Below are 16,336 nucleotides of genomic sequence, written 5' to 3'. Positions count from 1 at the left end.
GGGGTGGCAGATCTGTCTTGGCGAAGGTTTGCGTTCTCCGAGTGCTTTTCTTGGTTAACAAGAAAAAATAACAAAACTAAATTCTTGACAGTTTCACCATGTCATGTCATGAATGTGTTCCATTGTCTGCTGAAAGATCCAGTTTGACCTCGACGGAACAGAGCATGTGCAGAAATGTGGATTTGGAGAATGGAATAATACTTGGCAGAGTTCAGTGACTTCAGAGTGGTTCTTAATGCAGTATATCACAAATGCATGGGGTGTCTAAAAACTTTTTTCCACCACTGTATGTTCCCCTCACATACCAATAGAAGCAGTTCAGTTAAAGTTACTGTTTATTATTTCCATAGGGAAGTGTGTTCTCTGTATTTTACCCATTTTCTAGTGCTCCAGAAGGCATCCCATTAGGAGCAGTGACCCAAGGACCAACTCCAGATCTACACCAGTACCTCATTCAGGGACAAGGCACCAGAAGTAAACTATCATACCTTTGAAATCCTATGTTTTTGATGGCGGGGGAACCAGAGCACCCAGAGGAAACCTGTGGAAAAAGGTGCATTCAGCTATATAGTCAACCTCTCCAAGGTAATGAGTCGTGCACTGCTTTCCAATCCATTTTCACTTTATTGACATTCTTTGTCTTGCTTTTCATCAACCTTCAGATTGGTGGTGCTGATGTTCTCATTTGTTTTATTTACTTTGTGCTCTGTGAGTTTGTGAGTTTGACAGTGTTAGTAGTATTATAGGATGTTGATTCGCTAGTTTTATGCATGTGGTATGTGTATGGCTTTCATTTGTTTCAGCTTGTGCATTTATCAGACACTGCTGACAACCATGTGTCTGAAATCTTAAAGTTCATTATATATTTTCATTATTCTGTTTTATTTAAATAAAGTACTCTACAAATGAAGTGACAGCATGCAGTTATTTTATGCATTTACAGGTACAGTAACAAGTAAAGTCATGGAAACTGATTGAATCCCCAAAGTTTTGATGCTCATGTATGAAGTAGACAGACTGCTTCTGCAAAAAAAAAATGTAATTGCCAAAGATTTCAGGATTATGTAACTTCTTACACAGTATGAGCTGACAATAAAACTATTCCACAGCTGCTTCTCTGATCTGCTGCAGCTCAGCCTCCTGCTTATGGGCAGGTGAGTAGTCAGGGTCAGACTGGCACAGGCGATGGAAACGCTGGTGGAGAAAAATAACACCCATGACCTTTAATAAAGTAACCAGACTTTACATTCAGGGTTCATATGAATGTTTGAAATCCTTGAAAATGCTTGAAATTCAATGTGTTTTCAAGGTCTGGGAAGTGCTTGAATTTTAATGTAAGTGCTTGAAAGTGTTTGCAATTCTAACTCTGTGATGTGATTTATTATTTTTAATATTAACTCTGCCAGATTAGATGGCAAGCAAAAGCTACTTGGAGAGAGGTGATACATTCTGAAAAATTAAACTTAATGTAAAAAAAAATGTACCAGGTGTTCTCAGGTTGACTCCAGGTAAATGTTTATCTTAATCTTTGTCTCAGAGTGTGTCTGAACACCAAGCTGCTTCCTTTTTTTTTTTTTTTAGATAAAACTTTGTGTTCACTTAATTTCTGAAGTTTTTGATACTAGGAAACATCATTTTAGATGTTTATAGCATAATATAATGTACATCATTGTGATAAAAAAAAAAAAGTGGAAAAAAAATAATCATAAGTTGTTGATAATCTGTTTTACCCCAGCTGTAAAGGGCTGTGCTGGAAAAATTTGAACATGACTCTTTAAAGTGCTTGAATTTGACCTTGATAATGTGTACGAACCCTGTACATTAACCTGCAGGAAAATGTAGAGTTAATGAGGTCTGTCGTGAATAACAAAAATATCTCACACAGTTCTATGTTACAAATTCTGGAAAATACCACAAGGTAAAATTATTTTTCCCTTTTGGTATGTGTAATGTGACTTATCTGCAACTGATCCTGCTTTATCTGGAAAATATTCCTGGATTTTTCATAAGATGTTTGAGTTACTGAGCTGGAATTTTCAGAGGTTAATGTGCGGCTTTTTATTAATACATACCAACATTTAGTACTAGTTAATGTTGAACATGATTATAACAAAATAATCTAATTCAATACTTGATCAAAAGGTATGGGGCCAAAAAAATAGCATTTTTTTTATATCCCTGAATTGTTAAAGTTGACAGCATTGTTTCAGTGACCGTGTATGTTATTATATTTATTTAAACATTATTATACACACTACCAGTCAAAAGTTTGGACTCGCCTTCTCATTTGAATGGCATGAGAAGGACCACAGATGACCAACAAGTGCTCAGCATCACTGGGAACTCCTTCAAGACTTTTGGAAAACACTCCAGGTGACTATTTCATGAAGCTCGTCAAGAGAATGCCAAGAATGTGCAAAGCAGTAATAAAAACAAAATGTGGCTATTTTGAAAAATATAAAACATGCTTTGAGTTATGTCACTTTTTTTTTAACTACATGATTCCATATGTGTTCATTCATAGTTTTGATGCCTTCAGTGAGAATCTACAATGTAAATAGTCATGAAAATAAAGAAAAATCAGGTGAGTCCAAACTTCTGACTGAAAGTATAAATTATTACATTATTATATCAATTATACATTTAAACCAGGCTGTATCTATCAACACCAGTGGTTACCGATTTGTCTCACCTGGCTGAGGGTCCCGGTTCCAGTGCTCAATTTATACAGTGCAAATCCGGGCACAAGCAGGATGGAGGACAGGGCTAATACCCAGCCCACTGTGTACGCCCAGGCTGGGTACACGTACCAGCGGTTAAAGGTCAGAGGCTGGTACTCCACTAAAGAACATATAAAGGTGCCCTGGAGGAAAAAGGCATGGTTTGTTCAGATTTTGGAAGATATTAAACACTGAAACTACCCTGAGTTTATAATATAAGTACTAATTGAGCCTGAAAATCAACAACCATCAACCGAAAGCATCTACTGATATAAAATGTGTAATAACTTTTGAACAACTAAACCTATCAATACGTTGAAATAAAATACGTTGTCATCTTTCATGGTCATCAGATATGACCCACTTGGATGTTCAGAGGCTCCGTAGTGAACGTGGAAACACTGTTATCTGCCACAACATTGATTCACCAGTAAAACCCATGGACTTTGATAAACAGAGCACGGAGACGCTTGTTTTAACATTCAGTTATTGATATCTTTGCTTAAAAAGTCACTTTTTCTTCAGTTTTCTCTGTTTTTGATATAACCTTCAACTTTAATCTGAGCTTTAATGAACATCTACATGATCAGTCAATTAAATATAAGGAAATACCTGATTTTCACTGGAAAAAAACAAAATAAAATAAGATATACAAGAAATGGTAATACTTAAGAAAGGTTAAATATAGAGAAAAAAATCATTCAGGAACTGCCACAATAGCAGCACTGGGTCTTTATGGGTTAAACCACAGGTGTCAAACATGTGGCCCGGGGGCCAAATCCAGCCCGCCAAAGGGTCCAGTCCAGCCCTTGGGATGAATTTGTGAAATGCAAAAATTACACTAAGATATTAACAATCCTTTTAGTTCAGGTTCCACATTCAGACCAATTCAATCTCAATTGGACAGAATCAGTAAAATACTATCATAATAACATATAAATAATGTCAACTTCAAATATTTCTCTTTGTGAATGTAAATATTTTCATGTATTTACACTCAAAGTATAATTTTGCAAAAAATGTGAATAACCTGAAATGTGTTAAGAGAAGGAAGAACAATTTTAACAATATTCTGCCTGTTACTAAATGTTCTGTGTATTTGTAGATCCACTGTGATCTGTAAGTTATAATGTACATGTGTAAATGATCAACTGAGGCAGAATATTGTTAAAATTACACTTATTTTTTTCAGTTTGTTCATGTTATTCACATCTTTTGAAAGGATAGTTTGTTGATGTAAACCTTTCCATGATCTAAATTTACTTTTTTCGCTCTAAAACATAGGGAAAAGTTTAGAGTTGACATTATTTATATATTATTTTGTTATTATTTTACTGGTTCGGCCCACTGCAGATCAAATTTAGTTAAATGTGGCCCCTGAACTTAAATGAGTTTGACACCCCTGGGTTAAAAAAAGAAGCAAAGATTAGTTCATGTGGCTACAGGGAAAGGCTGCATGGATATGCACTATCTGGATTTTATGATGTCAGATGGAATAAATCAGTGTGTTGGCTGTTGCTGGTTGTTTGTGCAGTAATCCACATACATCACCCAAACACTGACACAATAAAAGCCTGACTCACCAGTGACACCAGCGGTGCGAGGTAGAGCCAGCAGATTTTAAAGAACTTGTTGGCTCGCATGCCTGTCATGTCCTTTATGATGCCAAACAACTTATCTGCGCCTTCATTGGAAACACAAGGTTGTATGAACAGTTTGAGTACACATCAGGTCAGAGTTTTTTTTGTTTGTGGTTCTGTGTTATTTAACATAATGTACATACCAAAGATCCACCCCATCGCCAGGGATTCAAACACACACAGAAAGAGGATGCAGGCTCCATTACAAGCATAGTAGTCGAACAACTGGAACACAAACATCCCTCCCTAGAGACATGAATAGAACAGAATAGAATAGAATAGAATAGAATAGAATAGAATAGAATAGAATAGAATAGAATAGAATAGAATAGAATAGAATTTTATTGTCACTGTTACAGGAACAATGAAAATCCATTTAGCAGCTCTGTTCTGTTTAGCAGCAAACACTTTAAGTGCAAAAAGAGTATAAAAAATATCACACAAAACACTAAAAAGTATTGGCAATGTACAAAAATTCTGAGATAAAATGTTAAATAGACATATACCACTAAAATACTGCTTAATTCTACTAAAATATACAAAAAGCTAACTGTACTACAAATAAAAGAAATATATAAAAAGAAGTACAAAAATACAAAAGAACAAATGCTGCGTCTATATGTGCCACCATCTTAAATCAGATTAAGTTTAATTTAATTTAGGTTAAAGCTATACCTACTGATCTGGCATGTTGCACAGCACTTTGTAAAACTTTGAACATGAATAACCCGCCTCCCTCCAAAGCCCCGCCAGCTTTCCGGTGCCTGAGTTCTGACACTCCCCTCCCCTGTAAGTGGAGGTCCGGTCCACGTAGGCGTGGCCGTGGACCCCTCAGACACATCATCCACCTGGTGGACTCCTTTATCATTAGGACACCCTGTTAGTGATGGGACTTTTGGCTCTTTGAAGGGAGCCGTTCAATCAGGAGCCGTTCACTGAACAGAGCCGTTCAAAAGACTGACTCTTATGTTTTTTGCATTATTTTGAAACACCAATGTTTGAATGACTAAATAGGCTACATGTGATGATTGACATTACATTTTAAAGGTGTTTAATTGGTGCGGCAGTAAATATTATCTTACCGTAAAAAAGAATAGTTAGTTAAAATGTGTGGGCTAAATACACAACATGTGAGGTGACATTAGGTAAATGCTGGAATTTGACAAAAAACATCACAGTACATTATGTGGACTAGTCTGTAGCCTAAAAATGAAGAAGAAAATAAAACATTTTCTTATGAAATAACATTTTATTCTCCTCAAAACAAGAACAATAAATGTGTGTAAACATACGGAAAAAAATTGCACAAAACAACAGTGATTGATCACTGCAATTACAGTACTTAAATACCTAACAAACTAGTGCAAATAAAATACTTCAAATAACACTGCAAAATACCTGATATCTCTAATGTAAATATCAAAATGATAAAACATCAGAAGTTCTCTCACTTCTACGCTGTATGTAAAGCCAATGCCTCCCCAGTGACGCTAAATTGATAGGCAATCAGACACTCCCTCCTTAAAAAAAAATAAAAAAGAATATTTCTTTTACTCAGTTCCCATCGTTTGTTTCAAAGAGCCGCTCAAAAGATTCGATCACTGCAATTACTTAAACACCTTAATTATAGCACAATTCTCAAGTTGCATACCCATCTTTTCTTTCTGAAAAGTGCATCCAAATATGCCTCCTTTTTCTTTGGCTCATTACTCACAGGTGGTCACTCACTCACTCTCAAACTTTTCTCCGGTTTCGACCACTCTTCCAGCTCTGCCTCCCCCAGTATGCTCACATCACGCTTCAAACTGTTGTTTTTTTTTGCTAACTTCTTGCCATGAGACATACACAGTGCGTAAGCGCTCTTTTTTTTTCTGCTCAAACATTCTCCTCCTGCCCAATGCTTCCCCAGTGATACTAAATTGACAGGCAATCGGACAATCCCTCCTTTAAAAAAAAAAAAAAAGAAAAAAAAAAAAAAAGAACGGCTCTTTACAAAGATTCGGTTCCCATCGTTCATTTCAAAGAGCCATTCAAAAGATTCAATTCGTTCGTGAACGTCACATCACTACACCCTGTATTTAAGGGTCTGCAGAGTTATGTACACTCGACTTCCGGACTATATCTCCATCCTTCATTCGCCGGACTCTGACTGCCGTAATCAGGTTTTTCTGTTTGTTCCCCTTGGTTGTTAATTCTGTAAATTAATCCATCATTTCCCTTCAATACGTGCATTTGAGTCCTATCCATTCACACCCCTAGACAGGAGACTGCGGTCAGCAACAGGAGGAGCAGCGGAAGTGGAACGTCAGATTCAGAGACACCTGTACCTGATGCAGGACGGCAGTAACGGATGACTGACAGGAGGCTCAGCCAGGCTCGGCCAATTATTTTATTTGGTCCGAATAAAATGACTGGTCAGACTTTTATCAGAAATATATGAGAATTAAACAGTTTTGAGTTTCAAAACCTGTTGGATTTCTTTTACATTTTAGTTTGACACATGCTTATTAGGAGCATTTTAAGATGACAAAAGAAAAATGTAAAAATGCCACATTGTACGGTATAGCTTTAAGTTTACGTGTAAAAGGGATTTGTGTTACCTTCATAAACAACGTGTTCAAGTCAAGCAGTGTATCTGAAAAAATGTTGCACAGTGATGAGGAATTTCAAAAATGCCAGTAAATAGGACACAGACCTCAGTGACCATGACGAGCTGAGCTAAGAAACAAGTACAGCAGAAGAGGAGGAGGAATCCTTCCCGTCGGCCCGTTCGGCGCATGACTGATGGAAACATATCTATGATAGATGTCATCACCACTTCCATGGCCACAAACTGCAGAGAGTAAAGAAGACACAAATGAACGTTTACCTTGTACATCTTTTAATGAAATGTGTTGCTCCTTGTGTGTCGTACTTGTGTGTCCAGACCCAAAAGGATGAGCATGATAAAGAAACAGATGGCCCACAGTTGAGGCAGGGGCATCATAGCTACAGCCTGAGGGTACGCAATGAATGCCAAGCCTGGACCTGGAAAACAGCATCAGACTGAGGGTAAACCTCTGCGATCTGCTTCTGTAGCTGAAACCTTCAGTTAAGTCCGTGCACAATGGTGGAAAAAAAGCTTTTGGACACTCTTAAAGTTTTATGCAATCTCAAACATCATTATTCATCATTGCAGAAAAATATTTTTTTGGGCAAATGATTTTTTTGTTGTCCATTGTTAACAAGAAAAATAAAACAAAGCTTTTTTTGACAGTTTCAACATATACAAATTATATTTTGCTGAAAGATCCAGTTTTGACCTTGATGGAACTGAGCATGTGCAGATGAGAGCATGTGGATTTGGAGAATGGAACAATACTTGGTAGAGTTTGAGGACTTCAGAGTGATTCTTAACCCATAATGACCTAGTGCTACTTTTACGACAGTTCACAAATAATTTTTCTCTCAATTTAACCTTTCTTTACCAATTTATCGCCATTTATCAGAAAATTATCCTTTGTATTTAGCATTTTTTCAGTGAAAATCTGGCATTTCCTTATTTTTAATTTACTGATCATGTAGATGTTCATAAAAGCTCATATTAAAGTTGAAGGTTATTAAAACAGAAACAGAAAACTGAAGAAAAAGGGACTTTTTGAGAAAAGATATCAATAGCTGAATGTAAACACAAGTCAAAGTCCATGGGTTTTACTTGTGAGTCAATGTCGTAGAAGATAACGGTGTTTCCATGTTCACAGTGACATTGAGGGTTAGTACATCAAAAACAGAAAAAAACTTAACAATAAATGACCTTTTCAGCAAAATATATCAATAACTGAATGTAAAAAGAAACGTCTCCATCCACTGTCATTTGTCAAACTGCATTGATTTTATTCGTGAATCAATGTTGTAGAAGTGTTTTACCTGAATTATTTCAATGTATTGATAGGATTAGTGCTTCAGAAGTTATTAAACATCTTAGGTTAGTAGATGATTTTGGCCACCAGTAGCTGTTTGGGTCTTTAAGGATTGATGCAATATATCACAAATGTGTAGGGTGTCCAAAAACTTTTTTCCACTACTGTATATGTCCAAACAATAAAAAAGGAGACCATGCATTGTTGTAAAACAAATTGTAATATGAAAAAAGCTAAACTTTCACTTCAAATGTGTTATGATATACAGTATACATTTACATTACACTTACATTCATGCATTTAGCAGATGCTTTTTTCCAAAGCGACTTACAGGAGAAGATTAACAATTAAGTTCTCTCTCTCTTTACTTCAATTGTAAATCACTTTAAAATGACCACAGTGGACCAAAGTACTGTACAGAAGAATAAATAAAAAACAAAATAAAAGAATAAAAACCAGAATAGATTAAAAACATAAAACAGCTGTACAATTAAAAATAGTGCATGCATTGTTGTAAAATAAATTGTAATATGAAAAAAGCCTAAGTTTCACTTCAAATGTGTTATGATATACAATATACAAGGACCCATAGGTAAAAGAATGTTGATTATATTGTTAAATCATTGGTACATTAGTTATCTACCTACTAATTCCTCAATTTCAGAAGTGGAATAGTGCACCTTTTATTTATTTATTTATTTTAATGTAGTAATGATTCCGTTTCTTTAGTCAAACTACAAGTTGAAATGCACTCAGCTTATGAAAGTAAAAAGAATCCTTTTGAAGGACATTTCTATCCAGCTGTTTGTAGAAACAATCTCACATCTTACTAATATAATGTGAAAATTACATTAAAAAAAAACATTCTAACTTAATACTTTTAGACAGACAGACAAACAGACAGACAGAGAGATACATACATACATACATACATACATACATACATACATACATACATACATACCATTGTTTTCCTTTTGTTTAATGACACCTCAGATTGCAAAGATATATCGAAGTAAATAAAATGTACAAAGTAACCTCTACATCTCAAAATCAGAGACTACAAGTGTGTTTTTTGTCCTGTCTCTGCCATTTTCATGTTGTTAAATTGGTTGTGTTTTCTTGTGCCTTTTAGATAGTTTTCATCTTATGTTTGTCATATGTGACGGATACACCAAGGGACTAACCTTACTATGTCCATTTTGTTTAGGCTGAAATCAAGCTTAATCTTTGAAAACTGCTCAAAAATACAACATAATCATGACAGATGACTCTCCTGTAATGCATTAAATTTAAAATTATGACCATATTTTAAAAATCTTGGTAGTGGATAGTTCAGATATCTGAGTTAAAATGTTGGAAATAAAATCAAAACATTTTCAGAAACAATACAAGTAAAGTACAGATACCTGAAAACTCCACTGAAGTTGTCTGCAGTAATTATGTGCCTTATTTGTAATGTAATTATATTTGTACTTATGTGCTTCCTATCTCTGCTGCATGTATAACTCATTGAGCTTGTATAATATGCTCTAAATGCGTCTGATTGTATTCGCTCTATAAATATTTGGTGAGAGAGGAAAGACAGAGGAAATAGAAATGGGACAACATGAACACAGCTGGTTCCTGACTGTGCATACATGAACATGTACAAATAAGGGAAAATTAATTATTAAGCTGTGGCTGTTACAACTGCACCACATTGACTTCAAACCAAATCTCATGAAGTGTGAAAACCATGTTGTAAATCTGTAAAGTGTCCAAGACAGAGTACCAACTGACCCCCTGTAGTCCCAGACCATAAATGCCAACTGGGTCAGCGACAGTGACAGCTATGGAGCACACACACTTTATACCAGAGCAAAAATACATGCAAAATGGTCCCTGTGCCAACGCTAGCCCTGATGGTCATTTCACAAACAGAATTTTTCAACTTTTCACAACAGTACAGTACAAAACCCAAGTCACTAAGGACTTTATTCACTGGACAGAAACAGGAAATGACCTTTAACTGCTTCTAGGGACTTGGGTTCTGTCCACAATAAAAAGAAAAAAAAAGTATTGCTCCAGCTTTTTTTGCATTTCATTGTCTGGTGACATGTTCTTTTATTGTATTTTGTTAAATGTGGGTTTGCTCAGACTCCCAGGGACTCTGTATGCAAGCTTCATCTGACCTAGAGCAGAATAATTGATCATGTACTGTCTGACATTGTCCTCCAGATGGCAGCATTGGGTTTATCTGCAGACACTGACTTGCTTTATGGACCGGTTTAATTCACTGCTGCCAAAAATAATGCTCCCATTACTCCCACCCAGAATTATCATCTAAATTACATTGCTTAATGATGTGTATTGTCTCCAGGACAGCAAAGCTGGCCTTCTATTGGCTTTCATTACCTGACTCCGCTACCTCTGCAATGGGAACGCCTTGCTCATGAGCCATGAATCCCAGCACTGAGAAGACTGCAAACCCAGCCACCACACTGGTACAACTGTTCAGTAAACACAGCCACAGACAGTCTCTGCAAAACATAAAAACACAGTCAATATGCTAATGGCCCGGTCATGAGTTAGGTTTCTTTTTTTATGGTGGCCATTTTCCCCTAATGTCATGCTCAGGGTGGCAAAATTACATTGTCTCCAAAAGAGGATGTTATCACGTTGTAATTAAGATCGTCTATTCTTAAAGGTTTTTGGTAATAACAAGAAATATTGTCATATTGTCACAAAATATAGTATGACATGATGAGGTTGTGGGTAAGTAATATTGTGATTTTTTTTTTTTTTTTGTGAGATGTGAACATATGATGTTATTACTGTTTATATAACATTATACTTTTTTCTTTTTTTTTCATCTTTCAACCTGGCATAAATATATCTCCATAAACAACAACTTAAAAAAATAACGGAAAGTGAAACAAATTAATAGATATTCAACTAAACACATCTGAAACTGTTAGACAACAGCTAATGTTAGCATTCAACCACAACCTAGCTAAAACTGCTGCTTACTATTTGTTACATGCAGTATAATACAACTGGAAAAGTATGAATTAATTCAGAAAAATGTATTTCAATCATTTCTGCAAAATGACTGCAAGATAGTTCAAACAGATATTTCAGATTTTCTGTGAATAGTTCTCACTTAATGACTATCGCAGAGTAATGTTAGCTAAGGAAGTGGCTAAATGCTATTGTTAGCTGTAGTTAATGTGTTATAAAATATTGTCATAATTTTAAGGCAATGGCTACTTCCACAGGACTGTGGTACAAAATATCGGTTTGTCTATTGCCACAGACCAATCAAATGTTAGCATTTGTACTAGAGCCAATCAGGGGTACTGTTCCATGAACTCATTAATCTCTTGTTTCCACAGTACTGTGGTGATATATGGTGCACACTTCAGCGCATTCTTTTGTGCATTTTGCTAAAACAGTACTGTGGCAATTGACGGAAGAAATGACAAATTAGTGATAGTATATAGTATAGAACAGGAATTACTGTTCTAAAAACTCTATATGTTGTTTTATGGTGTTCTTTGGTCTGGAGGCTGGAGAAGGTGGGCGGAGCTACATGTTCGATGCAGCAGTGTGCTGTGTGACTTCTCAGTTCAATGTCAGTTCAGTGTATTGGGTGATGTGGTCCTGTGGAATTCTGCACTCTGAACGTTGTCCCAGTGGCTGATTTATATCAATGTTGGATTCACCGACCGGCACCCCCCACCCCCTATTTGAAAATCTTTGTTAAAAAGAAAAAAAAAAAAGGAATACCGGGAATTGAATCCAAGTCTTCAGCATTGCAGTCCGATACATTATCAAGAGAGCTAGACGTCTCCTGTGTCTGAGATCGACCTATCGCTATATGATTGCCTTGGTACTTTTTAGGGATGTAACTTACCACATGATAAAACGAGGACGTTGATTGGCTCTGTGGTAATAGACAAACCGATATTTCATGCCACAGTACTGTGTCAATAGTCACTTCGTAATTTTAAATATGGTTCCATATATGCCCATTTTTTTTCAGTATATAAAGTATGACAGCATTCATAACAGCATTTTTCTTTCCCACATGGATATGATGCAATAGTTTATCCACTATACAGACCATTGTTTAAGCTTTTGGTGGTTCTGTGTTTTTTTCTCTTTTTTTTTTCTTTTTTTTTTTTTACATTTGCGTGTATGTCAGGAATGCAGCCTGTGCATTATTCATGAAGCCCAGTCACACATGACAGGACTTACTTATAACAGTTGTTATTGTAGGTGTTGTAACTGCCCAGCACCACTAAGGAGCCCACACCCACGCTGTAGGAGAAGAAGATCTGAGCTCCTGCCTCCATCCACACCTGCTCCAACAACACTTCCATTAGTATGTTTATCTATTACAGTTCTGACAGTACAGGAGGAAGTGTCTACCTGAGGGTCTATGAGCCGAGCGATGTCAGGCAGGAGATAAAACAACAGTCCCTCTGAAGCTCCAGGAAGAGACAGTCCACGGATAAGCAGAATCAACAGCATCGCATAAGGAAAAGTAGCTGTGAAATAAACCACCTGAGTGGAAAAACATTAAGATTATTTGACATTGACCATTCAGACTTTTCAATATGTTCACATTTATCTCAGTTTTTAGCTTTAATTTTAATACTTTTCCTGTAGACTTGACACCTTTCCAGATACAGAAGTAGCAGGCGATCCACACAACAATGAGGCACAGTAGAATCTCCCAACGGATGCTGCCTACCTCCTCAATCCCCCCTGAGATTGATAGAACCCGCCGTCTACATAAGAAACAGAAAAACACAAACATCTTTATTAAAGCCTAAAATGCAATGTGTAATTTTATCTTGACACAATGAAAATCATCCCTCAAGCACATTTAATGACATACTCCCAGAATTCCGTGGCAGCAGAAGTGGTGAGATTCAGGTTGGCCCATTCAGATGTGTTACTTCTTATTGAAAAATCTACACAGTTATCTGACAAAACAAAAGAAGAAATGAACAGTTACTCTTGTTTAACTAATTATTTGAGTGACATCCATCAAGCACGTGCACATGTTGATATATCACAGTTTTAAAGTACATGTTGCTTAAGTCCAGGCTGAAAACGGCGCTGTTCAACAGTGCATATAACAACTGAAAGGGTTCTATCTGCACTCTTCTCTTTTACTTTGTTTTAATTGATTATTATTTATGGTTTATTGGTTATGTTTTAATTGTAATTGTGTGTTTTTAACTTGTCTCTTTTCCATTTTTGTAAAGCACTGTGAATTGCCCTGTGTATGAATTGTGCTATACAAATAAATCTGCCTTGCCTTGCTTATGCTATACAATGTCATTTTAATGCTTAATACATTGTCAAACATTTTGGTGTCATCGGCTAAAGATTTCAGAATAAACTTTTTAGCATGATGTGGAATGATAAAACTGCATTACTTCATCTACTTTTATATATATGCCTTTCCATCCAGATGTTTTTATTTTTAAAATTAAGACAATCTAAAAACATTGGAAAATAATTTTCTACGCATGGGAGAAGCTGAAAAAGTAAATATGTGCAAAGGAAATAGATTTAGTGAATAACTAGAAGCACTTGGAGAGCGCAGACCTCCGCCAAGGCAGATCACTGCCCCGGATTTGGATGAAATTTTCAGGAAATGTTGATACTGGCACAAGGAACAAATGATTAAATTTTGGTGGTGATCGGGGGTGGGGGGGACACAGGGGCCCACTGATCTGCCTTGGCGGAGGTCTGCGCTCTCTGAGTGCTTTTCTAGAAAAGACAGCGCAGACCTCCGCCAAGGCAGATCAGTGGGCCCCTGTGTCCCCCCCTCCCCTGATCACCACCAAAATTTAATCATTTGTTCCTTGTGCCAGTATCAACATTACCTGAAATTTTCATCCAAATCTATCCATAACTTTTTGAGTTATCTCACACACAAACAGACAGACAAACCAATGTCAACAAAAACATAACCTCCTTGGCGGAGGTAACGAATAGTACAAGGCACAACAAACCCCACCCCTCACACATATTGTAACTTATTTTATTCTGGCATCAATCCAGCTGTCATGTCATGTCTATGCACGTGCTGATGTCAGCATATCAGTTGCCTCTATATATGTGCCAAGTTTAAAGTGAATTGAAAAAAGAAAAGATGTTTTTTATAGACATTTGAAATTTTGGCTATTATAAGAAAATGGGAGAGGAAAAAAGATTTTTAAAAAATCATTTTACCTGTGTTCCAGTCATTGTTGCAGCTGGCCCAGGGGAGCTGGGAGCTGAAGGAGAACACCAGGTATAGCAAAGCCCAAGACAGGATGATGAGGTAGGTCATGCAGCTGTACAAGAGGATCAGCTGACCTCCATAGCCAATACCTGCAGGCATGGGGTTTGTACTTTGGGTTACAGAGAAATGCAAAACAAATATGGCTTCCACCATACAAGGGACATTCCAGGACTGGAGGACATTTTCTGTCCCACACATAAAAATTTCCCCCAAAAATCCAGGCACAGAACACTAACAGGTACAGTACTTGTGTAAATTCTACTTATTCTGAGACAAAATCCAAAGCCGCTGTAAGAAAATCTCCTCCAAAATATTATTCAAAATACCAAAAAGATCTCAAGCATTAGCTAAAATGGCATGTTCCCACCTTCTTGATGACATATTTTCATGTCAAATATAAAAATTAAATTAAGTTTTAGATACAACTTTATGTAATTGTTAAAAAAAAGTGTTTAATCATCAATATATTTTATATAATAGTAATGATGCACTGAAGTTGCCCACAATCCTGTTACTGAAGCCTATTTAGCATGGCAGAGGAAGAGGAAAAACAGCGAGTCACATGATACAAAAGAAAAGACATCATCAAGCTATACGCTAACACCATAGATCAGGGGTGTCCAACTCTGGTCCTCAAGGGCCGGTATCCTACATGTTTTAGATGTTTCTCTCTTCCATCACCCCGGGAAGCTATTACTTCATTACCGGGCTTCTGCAGAGATGGATGATGAGCTGATCATTAATTGAACCAGGTGTGGCTGGAAGAGGGAAATATCTAAAACATGCAGGATACCGGCCCTCGAGGATCAGGTTTGGACACCCTTGCCATAGATAGACCAAAGATAAGTCCCCTAAACAACACAATCCAGTTAGTCATATTATCAGAATATGACCAGTTCATTCAAAGTTTTCTTTTTTAACATAACTAAGTCTGTCCTTGACGTTTGCAGTAACGTCCCATTCCAAAGTTAGAATCTATTTTCAACCCTGTTACTTGCAAACCTGTCACTTTGCATGAAGTGAACCGGACTGGTTTTCATTACAACTATAGTCTAAACTTTCTTTGGAATTTTAACTTCAGATCAGTTTTCCACTTAATGCTTCCTTCTTGGTTGTGCAAATATTCCAGCATTTTCCAACTGTAAAGATCACAATTCACTCTAGCGGGAAATTTGTCGACGTTTGCCCTCTAATTAGTATCATAAATCACCAGTCTTTCAGCTTTTACTAAGTTCTTTACAGTGTACCCTCTGCCAAAGGACAGAGCTTCCTCCAGCAGGTGATACCACCCTCCTGGGTGTACTGGCCCATGGTGGTCTCCAGCAGGAACAGAGGTACTCCGCACGTGGCCACGAACACCAAATAAGGCACCAGGAACGCACCTGAGTTGACATATCACATAACAATAAACTACTTATGTATACACTGTTATTTTTGAAGGTGTGAGCATGATTCTTACCTACCCCCTCCATTTTTGTAACACAGATAGGGAAACCTCCAGACATTTCCCAGACCAACAACATTTCCTGCTACAGCAAGAAGAAATTCCACCTTACTGGCCCATTGTCCTCTCTCCTCAGCCTGACCATCCGTCTTTGCATAAAGTTTTGTCAACATATCCAAATTTTAAGTGAGAATCCAACGTCAAAATGTGCTGCTCTATGTCCAGCTTCTTTGTTTTTATATATTTACCACTGAATCTGTCGTGGAATGAACAACAGCTTCAGAGGTCAGTCCGTTTTCAGTGGATATGTCAATCATTTCCACACATAGACTAAATAGAAACAG

The 16,336-nt window shown here is 36.8% G+C and overlaps 1 protein-coding gene across 1 annotated transcript; it reads right to left on the bottom strand.

Annotated features, from left to right (window-relative positions):
- Positions 1–52: 52 nt before the first annotated feature.
- LOC115431519 (sodium- and chloride-dependent GABA transporter 2-like) lies at positions 53–16,190 on the bottom strand. Its single transcript, XM_030151928.1, has 14 exons — positions 16,012–16,190; positions 15,796–15,930; positions 14,497–14,637; positions 13,148–13,235; positions 12,905–13,037; positions 12,676–12,810; positions 12,502–12,605; positions 10,657–10,781; positions 7,275–7,387; positions 7,056–7,193; positions 4,504–4,606; positions 4,304–4,404; positions 2,693–2,863; positions 53–1,194 (listed from the first exon to the last, which is right to left on the bottom strand). Exons 1-14 carry the CDS (start codon positions 16,163–16,165, stop codon positions 1,099–1,101), a joined length of 1,737 nt encoding a protein of 578 aa, XP_030007788.1. The 5' UTR covers positions 16,166–16,190; the 3' UTR covers positions 53–1,098.
- Between the last annotated feature and the right edge of the window lie 146 nt (positions 16,191–16,336).

This window comes from Sphaeramia orbicularis, chromosome 13, assembly GCF_902148855.1.
Source record: "Sphaeramia orbicularis chromosome 13, fSphaOr1.1, whole genome shotgun sequence".
NCBI classification, from domain to species: Eukaryota; Metazoa; Chordata; class Actinopteri; order Kurtiformes; family Apogonidae; genus Sphaeramia; species Sphaeramia orbicularis.
Note: the sequence above shows the minus strand (reverse complement) of the source record. Positions and strands in the feature narration are given on the sequence as shown.

Coding starts and splice junctions, on each gene's coding strand:
- LOC115431519 (XM_030151928.1), bottom strand. CDS start 16,165: ATGTTGACAAAACTTTATGCAAAGACGGATGGTCAGGCTGAGGAGAGA. Junction 12,606..12,675: donor CTCGGCTCATAGACCCTCAG/GTAGACACTTCC, acceptor TTGTTGGAGCAG/GTGTGGATGGAGGCAGGAGC. Junction 10,782..12,501: donor TACAATAACAACTGTTATAA/GTAAGTCCTGTC, acceptor TATGTTTTGCAG/AGACTGTCTGTGGCTGTGTT.